At 31.8% G+C, this 21,577-nt stretch overlaps 1 protein-coding gene across 1 annotated transcript; it reads left to right on the forward strand.

Annotated features, from left to right (window-relative positions):
* Positions 1-2,735: 2,735 nt before the first annotated feature.
* Positions 2,736-17,257, forward strand: LOC143063844 (uncharacterized). The gene is made up of 9 exons (XM_076236246.1): positions 2,736-2,901; positions 6,678-6,860; positions 8,050-8,198; positions 10,543-10,672; positions 11,530-11,640; positions 13,079-13,240; positions 15,393-15,551; positions 16,162-16,240; positions 16,685-17,257. The coding sequence occupies exons 1-9, from the start codon at positions 2,853-2,855 to the stop codon at positions 17,115-17,117; spliced, it is 1,455 nt and encodes a 484-aa protein (XP_076092361.1). The 5' UTR covers positions 2,736-2,852; the 3' UTR covers positions 17,118-17,257.
* The last annotated feature ends 4,320 nt before the right edge of the window (positions 17,258-21,577 follow it).

The raw sequence follows: 21,577 nt of genomic DNA on the forward strand, positions 1-21,577 counted from the left end.
GAAAATATAGGACAGAGAAACAAAACGAATGATATCCGTCAAAAGGTAACAGGTTAAATATATTTGTATACGCCAGACGCGCCACGTCCACACAAAACTATGCACAGGTGTAAAAAGTTTGAAAGCCATTACCACTACAAAGTTGAAGATCGCCGAGGACTAAAAGTTCCAAAAAGTTGTGAAGCCACGGTTAGCCGCCTGGGACAAAACCACAATATCATTAATTTAGGAATTACAGTAGACTGAGGTTTAAGAAAAATATATACAGCTTCAAACGCCTCTATTGAAGTATTCCCTGGTCACGCGAGAAGTTTAATCTCTGGCAAACAAAATAAAAATAATCCATTATAACTTTCAGGCGTTCAAAGAGTTTATATGGATTAGTCTAGATCGCTAAATTCACATCTAAGTACTAGTATCATATATATATATAAATGTCAAAAGTATGATGATAAAAATACCGAACTCCAAGGGAAACTCAAAACAATAACTCCTTTTAAAAAAAAGAAACTCAAACACATTTAACGAATCGAAAACAGCTGTCATATTCCTTAATTGGTACAGACATTTCCTTATGTAGAAAATGGTGGATAAATCCTGGTTTAATAGCCAACTAAACCTCACACTTGTAGCTACCACCAAACTTTGATTTAAATAACGTCCCAAGTATAAATACAAGGAATTTTCCCATTACAGAAAAAAGGTACAGAAGGTAGACAATCGGTTATGTTAAAAAAAATGTGCATGTACCATTTAACATGCATACTACAAAACATGCTCAACTTGCTGGTTTGTTTTCACAGTTCATTCGATATAAAAGAAAAAGTACAAGGGTATACTGTTTTGCAAGTGAATGATATATAGTCCATACTATTGTGTCTGTTATACGTCTTTTCAATTGGTCTACCATGATTTTTTCCCAGTCCTTTCGGTAATTTCGATTTTGATGCTTTATATAAAAAAGGAAGACACCATTTTGAAATTTTAGAAAATTACCTCTGTGCATGCTACTATAATTTTTTTCTAACGTCGTATACGGACTTGAATGGTACAAATGATTTAATAAAATTGAGAAAGGAAATGGGGAATGTGTCAAATCGACAACAACCCGACCATAGAGTAGGCAACAGCCGAAGGCCACCAATGGGTATCCAATGTAGCGAGAAACTCCCGCACCCGTAGGCGTCCTTCAGCTGGCCCCTTAAAAATATGTATACTAGTACAGTGATAATGGACGTCATACTAAACTCTGAATTATACACAAGAAACTAAAATGAAAAATCATACAAGATAGGCTCCTCACTTGGGACAGGCGCAAAATTACGGCGGGGATAAACATGTTTATGAGATCTCAACCCTCCCCTATACCTCTAGCCAATGTAGAAAAGTAAACGCATATTAATACGCACATTAAAATTTAGTTCAAGAGAAGTCCGAGTCCGATGTCAGAAGATGTAACAAAAAAATTAAATAAAATGACAATAATACATAAATAACAACAGACTACTAGCAGTTAACTGACATGCCAGCTCCAGACCTCAATTAAACTGATTGAAAAATTATGTCTTCATCATATAAATATCAGGCATAATCCCTCCCGTTAGGGGTTTAGTATCATACTTTCATAGAATATATGAGAAGAACATAACCCGTGTCATGCCAACAACTGTTTTTTTTTTTAAATAAATGTGTTTAGTTCCGATGCAAAGACCCTATAAGTGAATCAATATTTAAACCAAAAAATGCAATCTTTAATGACATGACAACAGTATCGTAACTATATCCCTTCTTAATAAGTCTGTTTAAAGGTTGTGTAAGCTTTTGATGTGAATACTGAAATTTTTGTGCTTTGTAAAGAATATTACCATAAAAGATTGGATGTGAAATACCTGAACGTATAATATGTATGCATTTTGAGGTATATTATTATTTCCTTATACCGATGACCGATGATAAAATTTGGTAAATGTTTTGACTAGTTTGTGATATCGAGCACCTAGTGTAATAATTTTTTCAGTAATACATAAATTTCTCTCGCTAAAATCTAATACGTTGTCACATACACGAGCGAATCGTACAAGTTGAGATATATAAACACCATAAGATGGTGACAAGGGAACGTCACCATCTAAAAATGGATAATTAACGATAGGAAATGAAAAATCATCTCTTCTATCATAAATTTTTGTATTAAGCTTCCCGTTAATGATATAGATATCAAGATTGAGGAAAAAGCAGTGATCATTGTTAGCATTAGCTTTATTTAAAATAAGTTCAACGGGATAAATTTCTTTAGTATACATGAGGGGGTGGAAAGGGGTATCTTTCTCCTTTCTCCCGCCCCCTTTATCCTGTCTCCCTCCCCTCTGCTTCCATCTACCACCTTATCAACCGATTTTTTTTCAGATCAAGCGATTTTAATACACATTCAAATTAATATATGACCATATATAGGTGGCATGGGTCTTTATATTACTTTTTACCTTTTTTAAACCTTTTACCAGTACTGATTATGGTAGTGTTAGAAGTCTTAGGAAGACACCTGTGTCTGCATACATGAAAGAACGAAATGTCCTTGTCATAATGAACTTAAACTTATTTAAAATGCTAAGTGTTTCCGGATAAGATAAGTTGACCATAATTGTTTTCTATACTTTTTTTGTGAAATGTAATATTAAATATTTTGTTTAATAGTTTAATTGACTTGAAAGTACAAATTATCTAATTTCTATGTTTAAATATTTGTATTGTTTTAGTATGATTATAATTATCCGGAAACTGTATGTGAGTATGTGAATATGTAACCAGGAAGGGGTTAGTCATGTCAGAACGACTCGGGACGTTAATACACAATGGATGGATTCAATAATGTGTGTATGATATTTTTCATAATCAACATTGGTAAGTAGAGATATCAAATATCATTTGCTGTTTAGAGATTTTGATAAAGCAGTGTGATTCACTGCTGTAATTGTAAAATTCAAACATATATCGTATTTTTAAAGTGTTTTTACATTGTCATACCCACATTTGCTTCTTTTAAATGCTTGGCAACCTCACTCATCAACTTTAGATTTCTATATTCGCCACCATTTTTCGTCAAATTCATAGGGGGTGTACAATAACTCACTTAACCATAACAAAGCAATTAAAAAGCGAACGTCCAGAAATGCAATACTACACATGTATTTAATTCTTATTCACTAAGTAACATATTGTCTGTCACAAAAATACTGAATTCCGAGAAGAATTCAAAACAGAAAGTTCCTAATCAAATTGCAAAAATCAAATGATAAAACACATCAAACGAATGGACAACAACTGTCATATTTCTGCCTTGGTACAGGCATTTTGAAATGTAGAAAATGGCGGATTGAACCTGCGCTAAACCTCTCACTTGTATGACAGTTGCATCAAATTCCGTCATATTTACAACGATGCGTGAACACAACAGACTACACAAAAGTTTAACAATCGGTTTGACCTGATTTTGTTATAAAAGATTTTTCGCAATTTCAAATTTAACCCTTGTATTTGTGTATAGATTGATGAAACATAAAAAATCAACATCAATGATCAGTGATATTTTGAAAAAATCTAGACTTCATTAATATTAAAGTTAAACCATTATAAGCTTTCAAATCATAGTGATGCAATATATCAATGGAGTACAAGCAGGTAAGTGAATATTTCACAAATATAAATATTTAAAATCAAAGACAAATATCAACAATTAAATGTACTGCTTCTGTAATTTTTTATCTAACCTTGACAGAGTCAAAACATGAGACTTAAGTTTGCTTTTTCGGCGGCGGCAGCGGCGCAGGGGGCAAACATTTGTTAAATTGTTTTTCAACAAACTGTCCAATAGGAACAAACTGTGCCCCTCTACTTGCTGACTTGTTTCTTTATCATTATGAGGCTGACTTCATGCAGGAACTTCTTAGGAAGAAAGACAAGAAGTTAGCAATATTCTTTAACTCTACTTTCCGCTATATAGATGATGTTCTTTCACTAAATAATTCAAAATTTGGTGACTATGTGGAACGCATCTATCCCATCGAACTAGAGATAAAGGATACTACAGATACAGTTAAGTCGGCCTCATATCTTGACTTACATCTAGAAATAGACAATGAGGGTCGGTTAAAAACAACACTTTTACGACAAAAGAGATGATTTCAGCTTTCCAATTGTGAACTTTCCATTTCTAAGTAGCAACATTCCAGCAGCACCTGCATACGGGGTATATATCTCCCAATTGATACGATATTCCCGTACTTGCATTTCCTATCATGATTTTCTTGATAGAGAGTTGCTGCTCACAGGGAAGCTATTAAACCTAGAGTTCCAAATGGGGAAGTTGAAATCATCCCTTCGTAAATTTTACGGACGCCATCACGAGTTGGTTGACCGTTATGGAATAACCGTTTCACAAATGATATCGGATATGTTCCTTACGTCATAACTACAATTCCCTTTCCCTTTCATGAATGTGACCTACCGAATTAGACTATTTACCGGATTTGTTATCATATGAGCAACACGACGGGTGCCACATGTGGAGCAGGATCTGCTTACCCTTCCGTAATACCTGAGATCACCCTAGTTTTTGGTGGGGTTCGTGTTGTTTATTCTTTAGTTTTCTATGTTGTGTCATGTGTACTATTGTTTGTCTGTTTGTCTTTTTCATTTTTAGCCATGGCGTTGTCAGTTTATTTTAGATTTATGAGTTTGACTGTCCCTTTGGTATCTTTCGTCCTTCTTTTATATGTGTGACTAGGTCAATTTAAGGGGGACTTCTTTATGTAAATCAATGATATTTCGTATGCAGTATAACAAGCATTTGTACATTTAATTTCCATAGAAACGTTTATGTCATCATCTATTTACTTTGAATCTTTTGCATTGTTTGTGATTTGACCAGTCTAAGGGGATGCGCTAATGGTTATAAGTCTATGATGTTTGGTTAGATTTTTGAATAGTTTACATTTGAAGATTTGTAGTTTGGTCAGTTAAATAAAGGCAACAGTAGTATACCGCTGTTCAAAAGTCATTAACCAATTGAGATAAAACAAATCCGGGCTACAAACTTCATCCGATGGAAATGAGTAATGGGGTTAATGAGTTCTGGTGTACCACTTATGATAATACAATGAGTTATGGGTACCACTTATGATAATTCAATTATGATTCGTATACAATTTTATAAGAATTGACACATCTTATTTCCATGGAGATTATTTGACCCGACTCCAATTGAGTAGACTCAGACTATTAATAAAACAAATTCAGATACCATGACTTAAAATAGAACTGCTGAGAGATTCGAACTTGGGGAAATGACAAAAAGACAACAACCCGACCGAGTAGCAGACATCAGCAGAATGCCACCAATGGGTCGTAAACTCAACGAGACCACATTGATGTGGGTCTTATCTGGCCCCTTAATAAAAACGTGTACTAGTTCAGTAAAAATGGTTAATTGACTGAATATTTTCATGTTAAAGTATAATAAGTGTTGTATCAAGTTCAGCATTTTCGTTTTACTATCAAATGCATACAAGCGAGGTATATCTTTTTGTCGTTAACAGTTTGTTAGTTATATCAATGACATATTGTCAAACGAACATCAACAAAATGTCCTTTATTTTAAAACATAGAATGTCAATTTAAAATGTGGATATTTTAACTCCTAATGCCTTATGAACAAAGCGTTCAATTCTTTTACATTTAATTCCGTCCCTATTCTTTTGACATTTAAAAGGGTGGAACTATCAGTGCTTTGATTTTACTGATTTTTTTATAGATTAATTTAAGGCAAGATTTCACTTTCATTATAAAAACTGTATAAGATGTAATCATGTTACATGTATATTATAACGTCAGCGACAGTAGTTTAAATGGTTTCTTGTTTTAATTACTTAGTACTTTACAAAAAAACCTACTTCCTTAGGATTACAAAATATTATGCAATGAATGTTTAAGTCGGAAGTTAATATTAGTTGAAGGAGATTGTGAATCCTTGTATCGAGAAAACAAAAGCCGAAATACATTTATATACAAGAATGAAGATGTGGTATGATTTCCAATGAGACAACTCTCCACAATACACCAAATGACACAGAAATTAACAACTATAGGTCATCGTACGGTCTTCAACAATGAGCGAAGCCCGTACCGCATAATTAGCTATACAAGGCCCTGAAACGACTAATGCAAAACAATTCAATCGAGAAAACTAACGGCATAAGTTATGTACAAAATATTAACGAAAAACAAATATGTAACACATCGACAAACGACAACCACTGAATTACAGACTCCTGACTCGAGACAAGCACATACGTACAGAATGTGGCGGGGTGAAACATGTTGACGGGATCCAAACCCTTCCCTAACCTGGGACAGTGGTGTAACTGTACAACATAATAATCAGTTGAAAAAGGCTTAATTCAGTGGTTATATTTTTAAAATGTTTTGTCCTTCTTTAAAAAATGAGGCCCTTAAACAGAAATTGTTTTACTAAAAAAAACACCACTCAAACTTTTAGATACTATGGTCTAAGGACGTTTACAGTTTCTAAAATGTCTTATCTGCACAATAAATGGTCTCGTCAGTAATGTTCTTTTTCATAATGATATAATACATTTATTTATAATATTTCTATTCCTCAGATCATATACAGTACATTTCAAATAAAAAACTTCTCAACAACAGTGTTTCACCGCTTTGTCAGAAATATATAAGTTTTCGAAAGTATGATCGGATCGGAGTAAATGAAACTCTGAATGCTGGTTCTGATGCTTTAATGTGGGTGCAGGCTAAAGGTCAATCTCTACAGTGGATTGAGTATTTTGGTAAGTAAGAGTAATTTTTGGAAACATTAAATGTAATAAACAAATCCACGCGTGTCGGTAAGTGTAGTCTTTAACAAAAGGAGCAAAAAGGTTATTCTTTTAATTTCATTTATGAAAATTACATAAGTGTCCTTTTATATGTTTAAACCTACTGCATTCATAACGAATCAAAGTTGTTAACATAACATCCTTCCACCACTACAGGATATAATTACCTCTTGTGGTGATGAGAAAAAAATGACATTCTGCGAATCGTATTCACATATTAATAATCATTTCTTCCAATCAAATGTTATAAAAAGAGAAAAAAAAAACAAAGCAAATGTAAATAATAAAGAAATACAGAAATGATTTATTGCATATATTTTGTAATTAAAGCAATTTACTTTTCATATGGCTGTTCCGAGTCAATGTAATTGTATTTTGTATGAGGTCATCTGACTTGCAAAACAAAATTATACATGTAATATAAAAAAGAAGATGTGGTATAATTGCCAATGAGACAACTGTCCACAAGAGACCAAAATGACAGACATGAACAACTATAGGTCACCGTACGGCCTTCAACAATGAGCAAAGCCCATACCGCATAGTCAGTTATAAAAGGCCCCGATATTACAATGTAAAACAATTCAAATGAGAAAACTAACGGCCTTATTTATAAAAAAAAATGATATATGGTATATTTGATTTTATACCTAGAATATAATTTATTTAAATTAAAAGATAGATAGTGGTGTATACAATCATAAGGATCAACAGTACCGGTATAAAAGAGGGACGAAAGATATCAGAGGGACAGTCAAACTCATAAAATTGAAAATAAACTAACAACTCCATGGCTTAAAATGAAAAAGACAAACAGGCAAACAATAGTACACATGAGACAACATAGAAAACAAAAGAATAAACAACACGAACCCCACCAAAAACTAGGGGTGATCTCAGGTGCTCCTGAAGGGTAAGTAGATCCTGCTCCACATGTGGCACCCGTTGTGTTGCTTATGTGATAACAAATCCGGTAAATAGTCTAATTCGGGAGGTCACATTCATGAAAGGGAAGGGAATTGTAGTTACGACGTAAGGAACATATCCGATATCATTTGTGAAACGGTTATTCCATAACGGTCAACCAACTCGTGATAGATACACACCTTCAATCTAAGATGCAAACTTTGTTTACTTACAGGTTGTCATGTGTTGAATAAAACAACAGAAGAAGAACTTAATAACACAAAAAATGTGCGGATTCATATCAATGCTTCGTCATATCGCATACAAAATTGTATCTCACACTGTCATAAATTTGACAGAAGATATAGTTATTTTGGACTCAAGGTATCTCTTTATGAAATTCTTTATACACAATTACAAAATTTTCAGTTCTCTCTTAAAAATTAATTATTATGAAACGCTTGGTTAAGTATCACAACATAATTTTCTGCACTTACAGTTTTGAATATTATGTTTGTAAATACAAAAAAGGATAAAAAAACATAAAATATGATCATATTTAGTTTTTAAAAAAACACTCTGATTCTAAAAAGATGTTTGTAAAATACATTCATCAAGGTGCTTATCCTTTTACAACGTATTGTTGTTGAGGGGTCCGCAGGTGGCCTGTTGCAAGGCAAAATTTCTGTTCCTAACCAATATACCCTCATTTTCCAGTGGCAGTCCAAATTTTCCCGAACATCATCCCAGATGGCCTCTATTGTATCAACCTACCTATTGTATTTATTGTGAACTTGTTCTCGTCCTGAATATGCATGGAATATTTGCCACTGGACGCTAAGCAACCAACAATCAATCAATCAATCAATATTGTTGTTTGGCTCATGTGCTTTATACCAATAAACTTCTTATGTGATGAAACATTGTTCCTCTTCTTCCTGATTTGATCTTTTATTCATAAGAAGAAAGCCTCAACTAGCACTCGTCATGAAGAACAGAATACATAGAAAATTAAAGACTACGCAAACACCTCCAACAACCGGGGGTAATCGTAAGTGTTCCGGAAGAGTAAGCAGATCCTGCTCCCCATATTGTAACCGTCGCCTTGTTCATGTAAGTACAAACCCGATGGTATGTCTAATTCGGTAGGGAAACAATATGATTAAATAATTTAAATTGTGACTATGTTCATGCTTTATGGAGCTTTATTTATGCGACTTCGTCTTTTTGAGTTGTTACCATACCAACTAATAACGTTTAAAAGATTGTTTTCCGATATCTGGACTCATAAATACACAGGCAAAATTTGCTCACATGAATTTCACATCAATCTCACGTGAAATTCACATGAAAAATTTCACGTAAGATTCACCTCAATCGAGCTTATACATGAAACTCACGTGAAAATTTTCATGTGAATTTCACGTGAATTGAGATTCACATGAATCTGATGTGAAATTTTTCACATGAATTTCACATGAAATTTACAACAAAAAAATTTGATATTTTTCATGATTTTACTTAAATTTAAAAATTTAGATGTTATTTGAATTACTCTATTTTAAAAATTCATGTCAATTTCACAAGAAAAATTTTACGTGATTTCATGTGAAATTCACACGAGTTTCACCAAAGAATCACATGAAACTCACAAAAATTGTTTTCACGCGAGTTTCACGTATAAGCTCGTTTGAGGTGAAATTGATGTGAATTTCACATGAATTTAAATTCACGTGAAATTGATGTGAGTGAAATTTGCCTGTGTAGAGGGTTGCTTTTTAAAAAGAAGAACTAAACCAAACGTTTAAGGGTGCATTTCTTTCTAACCAAAGTTTTGTAAACGTTGTGTACCGTTTGTTATACATGTAGTTTGTTAAACGTTACAAAAGTAGAAACAAATGCATCGTTTTATGAGTGTTTACTGACATTGTTTGAACTGTCAAAAATGTAAACAAACTTATTACGCTGGAAAACAGCTTCCGAGAAGATGTTTAGACACACAGGACATCTGTGCATATATTATTTTATTGTCAGTTCTTCCGTCTTCATCAGATGAATGTAAAATATCAGGACTGAAAGAAAGGAGAATATATCTTTTTTGCTTTTGTCAGAAATGATAAAATTTTTAGTGGAAAATAATGAACTGATACTTGATTCAATGTTAAAGTTAGAAAGAAATGCAGCGTTTGTACGAACAAACGACGAACGACAGACAAACTGTAGACGCATTTTTAGCGAGTGTAGATCTATATTTTTTTATTTTCGATGTTTATTTTATTTCAATAATAATAATAATAGGTAACGGTATTTGATCACCTTCGTCCTGCTTTCATATTTGGTCATGTACTTTGGTTAGTGAATGTGCAGTGGTTGTTGTTTGTTGCTGTATATCATATTCGTTTTTTTTCGTTTATCACTTTGTACAAAAATCAGTGCGTTAGTTTTCTAGTTTAAATTGTTTTACATTTGTCATTTACGGGCCTTTATAACTGACTGTGCGATCTGAGTTTATCTTATTGTTTAAGGCCGAATAGTGACCTGTAGTTGTTAATTTTTGTGTCATTTGGTCACTTGGCGATAGTTGTCTTATTGGCAATAAATCACATCTTCTAAATTTTATACATGTACCGATGTTTCGTTATTTAGTAATGTCTTATGGTTTGATTACGAGACTACAGTTTGTGTAAATTTTGCATTATTCAAAATTTTAAAAAATCTTCCACTACAGGATAGTTACTGTTATTGTTTAAGCAAAAAGTTATCTTTCGATGCTCGTGTTCAAAATGAAAGGGTTGAAGAAATCAGCGAAAACTGTTGTGATGGAAACAACAGTATAATGTTTTACAGCACTACAAAGGGTATGTACTACAATTTGAACATTAAGTTTTGGCTAGTGCAACCTGCTAAACAACGTTTTTGAATTAAAGAATTGTTGCATGTTGAAAAAAAATGTGATATTTTCAAACAAAATTTATCTAATTGACCTTATTTTCACTTTTTTCTTTATTCGAGCGTCATTGAGTCTTTTTAGACGATTCGCTTATCTGGTGTATATATTATTTTAATCCTGGTAACTATGATGAGTTTATTCATCCTTCATTTTACATTTGTAGAAAACAATTGAAAATTGTTCATTCAAGGGAGGAAGTTGATATTTGATTTGACATATATAATGTTAATGCGATACTAATTAGATGCAGATATAGTTATCTTCCTTAATGCAACTTTATAGTAGTCTTATAGAAGTTATAAATATAACCTATGATTACAAACAAAAGAAAGCATGACAGAATTTATGAAGGTGAATTAAAAAAATGACCCATTAGTCACCAGCTGTCCGATTATTATTGAACGGTTGTGATATATAAATAACAGAATAATGACTATGTCGTCTAAGTTATATTCCTGTCTCCAATTCTGAACACTCTGTAATCGGATTACACACGACTCCCTTGTGCTGCTGAAGATAATATTACACGCATGCACATCTCAAAGGACAGGACAAATAGTCATTCCGAAAAACTAATGAATAGTTAATTATAATTTTTAACAGATGAAAATCATCATAATGACGATTTGAAATGTTCTTATCGACCGCCGCGAAGATTTACATGTTTGATATCTGTGAACTTTGAATAATTTCGTGATAGTATTGCTGAAATTGCTTTGAAGAAAATGTCTTTATCATTGTTTCAAGTAGTAAAACATATTTCAGATGAAACTGATAACAATACAGATATTAGAAGAAACTGTGTTGCAATACAGATGTCATTTGACGGCAACCATTGTAATACAAGCTTGCCATATATCTATATCAGATGTGACGGTAAGCACGTGCGAGCGCTTTATAGCTAGTCAAGGTGGTTACTTAAAAAACATAACAGAGAGGAAGGGACGTCGATTGAGCATATTCGTCAAATATGCGACAATTTTACAACGAACCTTGTCCATCGGTGAAACAAAGTTTATAAAGTTTTTGCACAAGAACATACTTATACTTTGTCCTTTCTTAGTTGGATCTAATATCATAGAATCATGGCTTCAATGCACTAATGGAAGAACAAAATTTGGCCTTCTACAAATTTACAAATCAAATATTCTTGGGGTAATTTTGACACGAAGTATTACACACTGTGCGTATGTTTGAAAGAGGGAATCAAGATGTCGTCAATCCCATCAAGTTTGAAATAAAAAATAACTCAACAGAACTGGTATGGTTGAGAATAAAACAACAATCAATAGAAAACTCTTTATAATTAATTTATCACAAGCATTATATGCTGTTTACCGCTCTTTGGTTTGTTTGTTGTCTTTTTGACACATTCCCAATTTCCATTCTCAATTTTCATTGGACCAAAGACAACGAAAAAGAAAGTAAATGCATATTCAGGAGCGACCATTTGATAATCTAGGATTGAGCTGAATGAAATTGTAAAAAAATAACAAAATATTTTCCCGATTACAACTTGAGCATAAATATTATAAATAGGTAAATGTTGGAGGTATAAATAAAAAAAGAGTATTCACTGAGGAAAAAATTACTCACTGGATAGATATAAAAAGATGTAGTATGAGTGCCAATGAGACAACTATCCATCCAGATCCCTATTTATAAAAGTGAACCATTATAGGTAAAAGTACGGTCTTCAACACGGAAACTTGGATCACACCGAACAACTAGATATAAAGGGCCAAAAGAATGACTAGTTTAAAAGTATCAATATAAACATATTACAAAAAAGTCAGTCGTAGATTACTTTTATATTTTAATAACATATCAATATTTTTGTCTCGAAAGATTTTTTTTTAATAGGCCACAGATTTAAATAAAAAAATGTACAAAGAAACATGATTTATTTTCTTTCGATTATTTGATGATTTCAGCTAGAACATCAATAAGTTTATCAAATGAAACCTTTGAATGTATGTTTATATAAATAAAAATTTAAAACAAAGTATGTACAAAAACAACTCTTATTTGTATTGAAATATGTAAAAAAAGAATGGCTTTGAACATCCCATTGTAAGACCCCTGGTATATGTATATTGCGTAAAATCATTCTTAAAGCTAAAAATTAACAACTTAACTTTGTACATTCACAGGAACATGACAGTTGTTATCCATTCATTTGATGTGTTTGCGCTTTTAATTTTGCCATTTGATATGGACTTTCCGTTTCGAATTTTCCTCGGAGTTCAATATTTTTGTGATATTACTTTTTTGCAATTCATTCATGTATATCAATCGATTTTCTTTCTTTCAGAAACTAGTACTCTACAAGTAACAAACAACCAAACAAACGGGTTTGAAACTGACAAAGATTGCTTGAAAAACATCCCTAACTTTCAAAATTCAACTCATGAAGATATGTTCTGGATAGTGATTCCAAGAGATGAACATTTTCTGAAGAAGGGCACAGATATAGGTGATATTATATTGTAGCGTATAATAATAAACTCACCAAGAACTTCGATTTAAAAAAACTCACAAGTTACACTAGAATGAAAAACGTTAAAAAGACTTATTAAGTTCAAGAATATTAGCTATATATTTTGAAAATGTACATTATAAAAACATTGAATTATCTTACCGTTATTACAGTCGCGTACATTGAGTGTGTAGATAAAGGTAATATATTTGGTTAGCTTGCTTGCTAGTTGAACCGTGAAGTCATTATTAGGTTAGACTTACTACCCTTCTTTCGAAGTAGCAGAGTCCTACAGACAGATAGATTTGTTATCTGTCGGACTAGTTTACTCTTATTAAAGGGTAGTTTACCTAACCTAATAATAACTTCACGGTTCAGCTAGTAAGCAAGCTGAACAAAGATATTACCTTTACCTTCACACTCAATGCAATCGGCTGAAATGGAAAAAATAAGGATGATAATAAAATTATAAGATAAAGCTGCGCCATGAGAACATGATACGTCAGTCACTTATTTTTTTTATCAAATAAAGTTCCATTACTCCTCAATGTCAATTTAGAATTTACAAAAATTAATCAATAAAAGTTTTTTTTTTAAATAGATATAAACCCGTTACTAAAGTTTCCTATTTGATTTTAGAGTTTTTGAGCTATTGTCCGACTTTTTTTTACGACGGACGGAAGGACGGACGGACGGACAGACAGATAGACAACGGTTTACAATAATACGTCCCGTAAACGGTCGTATAAAAAATTGAAACGCATCCCCGACACACCGGAAATAAATATCTCAATATTACTAAAAATATATAAAAAAAAGTTATACTTGTAAAATCTAATCAAAGATACCAGTCTCATAATATATTAGTGTATAAGTGATATAATTGTATTCCATTTAAAAAAAAAAAACAAATTATCAGCTATCTTAGACCTATTTATCTTGCAAAACTACAATTCTCAACCCTATTCTACTTGTATGTACTATTGCTTCATTTTGAAAGGGTAGACATTTTTACTTAGTATATTATATATATTAGAACGGTTATTTTATCAACAAGAAGCTATTTGAAAAGTATCGAATTGAATGTAAGCGTATTGTCTGAACAATACTGAATTAACAAGAGTGTTAAATTCTGAAAATTTACTGAAAGACTGAAACTGATTTAATCATTTATTGATAATGATGATTATATCAAAATGACCGTTTAAGACTAAAATTCATTTAATAGTGAAAAGCAAAATCACAAAAATGCTTGACTCCAAATATACCTTAAAAAATTCCAAGAGAAGAATAAATCCCAACATTGCATGTTGATCGATACTGCGTTGAATATTATATCTTAGTACACCATAAGGAGGTTTTAATTAAAACGCTATTTGCATTCAGGCAAACGAAAGATGCACATGATGGTAAAAATGAACATTGCGTTCTAAGAGCTTCTGGAACTGAATGAAATACCATCATATTGCTGAATATTTGGTGTTATAAGATGAAAAGGATATTGTTATTATGTTGTCCCTCAATAATAGTGCAAAAACTTTTATAATACATTATTTTTAGGTTAGTTTTTTTTAAATATCATTATTTTATAATCTATTGGGTAAAAATGAACATCGCGTTCTAAGAGCTACTAGACCTGAACGAAATACCATCATATTGCTGAATATTTGGTGCTATAAGATGAAAAGGATATTGTTGTTATGTTGTCCCTCAATAATAGTGCAAAAACTTTTATAATACATTAGTTTTAGGTTAGTTTTTTTTTAATATGATTATTTTATAATGTATTGGGTAAAAATGAACATTGCATTCTAAGAGCTACTGGAACTGAACGAAATACCATCATATTGCTGAATATTTGGTGCTATCAGATGAAAAGGATATTGTTGTTATATTGTTCCTCAATAATAGTGCAAAAACTTTTATCATACATTATTTTTAGGTTAGTTTTTTTAAATATGATTATTTTATAATCTATTGAGTTATCGTTTTTTTTTAATTTTTAGTTTACGTCTGTTGTAACTTTGGTACAGAGAGAAAAAAAGCTAATCAAGTTAAGAGTTTTTAAAATTTTTACCAAAGACATATGATCGATATGCAAAACGGGTAAATATTCTTTTCAAGTCAAAGACTTTTGCATTCATTTCAGATTTTACCTGCATAATGACAAATTTATTTGAAAACATAGTTAATCCTGTGATAGAAGAATGTTGTAACCTGTCTTACTATACGATGTGTAATAATAATACAGATTGGACCAACAAGTCATCATCATTGAATAGTAGTTTCTTTTGTTCCACTAATGAATGTAAGAATATAAAAATTTATTCAGCATAAACTATTGCCTGTTATATTGGTAAATTGCATACGTATATTTATGATAAAAAAACGTTATTTAATTGTTCATCCTAGCACATTGTGAATTCCCTTCAGTTTCAATTTGCGAGATTCTTTAGAAGCCTGAGGTTATATTCCAGTAAAATGTTTCATAACGATGTCCATTGATTTCGAATGTTTATGTAAATAAGATAAGGTTGCAACTTCCTCAGGAACAGTTAATCCTTAAATGAATAGGCTATACTTTGTTCGTCCTTTTTGCTCTGCAGTCATACATTTATATTTCAAATGTTTAGGCTATAGCATTCATGAAAACGTAATCGTTAGATGCTCGACAACTATTAAAGTTATTTCCATTTTGAGAAGATTTTTTTTTTAACAAAAACATGAAATAATATAAATTTTAGTCGTTCCGTCTTGTTACGTTTCCAATCTCGTGTTAAAGACAGGTTTGCATTTGTAAAGCCTCTTTCGCCCTATAAATACATGGCCTTTCTTTACAGAGAAATGGCTATAAAGAAGACTTAGTTTATGCTTCTTCCTCCTTTAGATTTACTACTGGTATCATATGTTTATTACAGGTATAATATATGCAAGCAGTAGTGTGGCTGGAATCATCTGCATAACTGTTTTTGTAGTGCTAGTGTGTAATGCAAACAGGTAATACATATCATAAAGTAATAGAAATGAAAGAATGTCATTTTGTTTGTGTAACTAAGAATATTGAGAAACTTATAGTTATATACGAAACATTACTTAAGTCTTTAAAATTGTCATGAAAGTCTAAATGTATAAATAAACTAAGCTTTAATTAGAAGTGTCTTTTTCAAAGAAACAGTTTTATGTCAATTAAATAGGGAAATGTTTAGAATAGAATAATAGCTTATTTGTTAAAATTGATACCTTATTTGGGGAATAATGTTTTAGAACACCTTTTCATCTATAGTTAATAGTCAGTTATGTAATAATGATGATTTTTTATTGAAGTAGCAATTCTTAAAATGGATATGATATACATATTATCCGTTAAGTAAATTCAATATGTGTTTTAAACTCATTGCAATACCATAACCAGATGTTGCTGTAACTAATTTTTTTCTCCAGAAATAGAAAGAAAGTTCGTATAAATGAGCTCGCAAATAGAACAGTAGAGGAAATCCAACTGGATGAAATACCCACAGCTTCAAGCTATTTATATGAAGAACATTTTGATGCCGATATCAACCAAATAAACCAAACGAAATCAAACGAGGTCAATGATGCGGAAAATGATCGTAGTGGCAGCAAATCTAGATTAAAAGAAGATACAATAAGACAAAATAGAAAATCAGAAGAACAAATAGTAGCGGAAAATGAATACAACAGCTTGAACTATACTTTAAGGAAGCCAGATAATTCGGCTTCAAATACTGTATACGACAAAGTAAAGCCAGCAATAATAACACTCATCAGGGGAGAACAATTTGTTGGAACAGAATATGATTCTGTTGATGTACTAAAGAGTAACCCTAAAACAGACTTGTTATCAAAGGTTTAGATATCAAAATATATTCGCTATTGGTTAAATTGGTATATAATTTTAATGCCAGGTGTGAAGGAAAGAAACCGTAAGTGAACAAATGATTTGACAGTTTTTTTTTACAATATTAAAACATTGCAATTTTTAGTTTTACATTTCACATCAATAATATTTGTTTTTCATTACTACTTTTTTAGAGTATCATAAAGTTATAAACAATTTTGTTTACATTTGTTATAGACATAAGTTATGTCTGATTAACTATCTAAGGTTGCATTGTGAGATGAAAAATACCACTTGATTATGTTTTAGTAACCTTGAAACAAAGTCATATATAATGCATGATTCATTACAATAACAGTTCATTTTTACTTTTCGTAAACAAATTCCAAGATGGCTCTTTAATTTCAAGTCATTTCATAAAGGCAGCTTATTCTAATTCTTTTTTTGTAGGCAAAAAATCTCACAAAATTTGAAAAATAAAGCATTTATCAATCTCACAAAAACCATAAACCTAAGAACTTTTGAAATATGTTAGCTAAACTTTATTATTCAATATATAAAAAGCACCTACAAGAATCATATATAACAAATAAATTAACGGTTTCATTTATGTACCACAAACAATTAATGAATAAAAATATTATATACAGCAACAAACATGACCACTCAATTAGAGACCCCTGACTTTAAGCAGGCACATAAATGGTAGTTTTAATTTATATGCGAACGCTCAAGTTTGTAACTAGATCGAAAGAGATGTTCCTGGGACAGTGGTGTAGCAGAAAAACACGAGACAAATGTATGAAAATATCAGTTGAAAAAAGTTGAATCCTCAAATCGACACAAAGCATAAAAAACTAACAAAAAGATTTAAGGCACAAAATACCGACTTGATCTTTTATATCTGGGCGTCACTGGTGAGTCTTGTGTGGACGAGGCGCGTTTTTGGCGTATTAAATTTTAAACCTGATGCTTTTTGTTATTCATTAATCATGTGTTTCTTTGTCTAATACGTTTTCCTATTTATTTGTATTGCAGTCCTGTAATATTATGTTGTCATTTCTATGTTATATGTAACATTGCCATTAAAGTGCGAGGTTTGGCATGCCATAAAACCAGGTTCAACCCACCATTTTTTCCTTTAAAAATGTCCTGTACCAAGTCAGGAATATGGCCATTGTTATATTATAGTTCGTTTCTGTGTGTGTTATAATTTAACGTTGCGTCGTTTGTTTTCTCTTATTTTTTAGTCTAAATTGACATTGCGATAAGATGTGTCACGGTACTTGTCTATCTCAAATTCATGTCTTTGGTTTTGATGTTATATTTGTTATTCTTGTGGGATTTTGTCTGATGCTTGGTCCGTTTCTGTATGTGTTAGTTACATTGTAGTGTTGTGTCGTTGTTCTCCTCTTGTATTTATGCGTTTCCGTCAGTTTTAGTTTGTTACCCCGATTTTGTTTTTTGTCCATGGATTTATGAGTTTGAACAGCTGTATACTACTGTTGCCTTTATTGATATTACTTGCAGTCACTAGATTTTAATGCAAAGCCACAACTATTTAGAAAAACATGTATCTAACGCTTAAAGATGAAGCATTACAAATATTATGGAAGACTTGAAATGTTGAACAAAATTTAAAGAAAAACCTAATGATTTTTTTCAACTTCGAACATGAGTAAAATTGACCAGTTGACGATATTTCTAATATTGAGAGTTTTTTGTATATCAAGTTTTTCGTAATGTACTAGAAGCAATCAAAACACTTTATCTTTAATTAATTTATTAATTGACTATGTTCAACTCCCTCAGGCAAAGTTGACCTGGAATGGGTTTGGCTATAACTTCAAATTTGTTTTTATCCTATTGCTTTTAGATATTAGACTTTAAGGTAGTTCAGGGGTATAGAAAAAAAATGACAGAATTTTCTTATACTTTGTGAAATTTAACTTTGAAGTATTGTAAATGAAAAAATGCAGAAAAAATTGGGGGTCACCGGCCATCTAAGAGATATTTTGACCTCTGAAAATGAGTGCAAATAGGTTATATGGAAATATAGGGAAAATGGACAAAAAAACAATTTGATTGAATTTTCAAAGCAAAATAAATGACAGAAGTTGCTCATTTTTTCATAAAGTAAAGCTTGATGTCTCTATTTTATAAAATTAAAATTAAATTGGGGGGTCACCGGCCATCCAAGAGATTTTTTGACCTATAAAATGGGTGCAAATAGGCTAAATATAGGGAAAACAGGCATAAAATATCTTTGATTGAATTTTAAGAGCAAAATAAATGACAGAAGTTGCCTATTTTTTCATACTGTAAAGCTTGATGTCTCTATTTTATAAAATTGAAATAAAATTTGGGGGTCACCGGCCATCCAAGAGATTTTTTGACCTCTAAAAATGAGTGCAAGTAGGCTAAATATAGGGAAAACAGGCATAAAATATCTCTGTTTGAATTTTAAGAGCAAAATAAATGACAGAAGTTGCCTATTTTTTTATACTGTAAAGCTTGATGTCTCTATTTTATAAAATTGAAATAAAATTTGGGGGTCACCGGCCATCCAAGAGATTTTTTGACCTATGAAAATGGGTGCAAATAGGCTAAATATAGGGAAAACAGGCATAAAATATCTTTGATTGAATTTTAAGAGCAAAATAAATGACAGAAGTTGCCTATTTTTTCATACTGTAAAGCTTGATGTCTCTATTTTATAAAATTGAAATAAAATTTGGGGGTCACCGGCCATCCAAGAGATTTTTTGACCTCTGAAAATGAGTGCAAATAGGCTAAATATAGGGAAAACAGGCATAGAATATCTTTGATTGAATTTTAAGAGCAAAATAAATGACAGAAGTTGCTCATTTTTTTCATACTGTAAAGCTTGATGTCTCTATTTTATAAAATTGAAATAAAATTTGGGGGTCACCGGCCATCCAAGAGATTTTTTGACCTCTGAAAATGAGTGCAAATAGGCTAAATATAGGGAAAACAGGCATAAAATATCTTTGATTGAATTTTTAGAGCAAAATAAATGACAGAAGTTGCTCATTTTTTCATACTGTAAAGCTTGATGTCTCTCTTTTATTAAATTGAAATAAAATTTGCGGGTCATCCGCCATCCAAGAGATTTTTTTAGCAAAATAAATGACAGAAGTTGTTCATTGTGCAACGAGGGGTTTACCTCTGCGGTTGTATAAAGCTGCGTCCTGCGGAGCATCTGGTTATTATTGTGCTTAATACACCATATTTGTGACAACATATGAAAAGTGTGAGCTGACAGTCTGCTAAGTTTTTATCCATAAGTCTCATTCTGACTTTCTATCTGAAAGGTGTTTATGTGTCAATATTTGTGTTTCAATATAAAAGGAAGATGTGGTATGATAATTGATTGTTAATGAGGCAACTCTCTGCAATAGACCAAAAGACACAGAAGTTAACAGCTACAGATCAAAAGCGGTTATTGCATAGTGAGCTGTAAAAGGCCCTTCAATTACTAATGAAAAACAATTCAAATGAGAAAACTGAAGGCATATTAATGTACAAATGATGAACAAAAAAAAAATATGTGACAACAAAAGACAACCACTATCTGAATTACAGGTTCATGACTTGGGACAGGCACATACATAATGTTGTGGGGTAAATGTTTGAAGGTGACAACCCTTCCCCTTAACCTGGGACAGTGGTGTAAATTGGTACAACATAGGGGTTTTATCAATTTGTATTGATCATTTTTGAACTCTAAATCTAGCGAAAAGTAGATTATCACAGATAAATTTGCAGAATGAGTTGTATGAATAGTCGGGACCCTTGTCTTGCAAACTTTATGGAGCAAGAAAAATGTGATGAGATTTGTATGTACATAAAGTCTGTCATAAAATCAAAGATTTCAGTATATTCGCATTTTACAATATTTTTTGTAACTGCTGTATTTAACATGTTATTTTTCTTTTCTACTGTAGGATAGAAAAGAAAAGTAAGTGGTTCAAATATACATGTATGCCTCTTGAGACTAAAATTACATGCAATAAAAATCAGCCCTCAAAAAAGCAAATTTTAATAACTACAGCTGTAGTATGCATTTTCAAATGTAAATATAATGTATGTGTTAGGGGCCTAAATTGACCCTGAATTATTTCAAGTGTTTTTGGCCTTAGACTTTTTAATACATAACGTACTATTAAATTATTACATGTAATATACTATGCCATTTGTAATTTCCTTTCTATTTAAAGTACATTTTAAACATATCGGAGGATTCAGAGGCAGCCCTGGGAAAAATTTGGTTAATAATATAGGGAATCACTGGAGCATGACCTGAGCGGGTCCCCTTTTAGGCAGTCAGTGAGCCCCCACTTATGAAAAATTCTGGATCCGCCACTGGGATTATTTATACAACAAAAACATTCACGAGGTTTTAAATTGCAGGAAAATATCACCTCTTTATACAAGCCCTCCCCCTTTTTCAT

This window comes from Mytilus galloprovincialis, chromosome 2 (assembly GCF_965363235.1).
Source record: "Mytilus galloprovincialis chromosome 2, xbMytGall1.hap1.1, whole genome shotgun sequence".
Taxonomy (NCBI): domain Eukaryota; kingdom Metazoa; phylum Mollusca; class Bivalvia; order Mytilida; family Mytilidae; genus Mytilus; species Mytilus galloprovincialis.

Excerpts from the sequence above, each read along its gene's own strand:
- LOC143063844 (XM_076236246.1), top strand. The coding sequence starts at position 2,853 with ATGGATGGATTCAATAATGTGTGTATGATATTTTTCATAATCAACATT. Across the intron at positions 2,902-6,677 it reads ATTTTTCATAATCAACATTG|ATCATATACAGTACATTTCA; the intron begins GTAAGTAGAGAT and ends TCTATTCCTCAG. Across the intron at positions 10,673-11,529 it reads GTTTTACAGCACTACAAAGG|ATGAAACTGATAACAATACA; the intron begins GTATGTACTACA and ends AACATATTTCAG.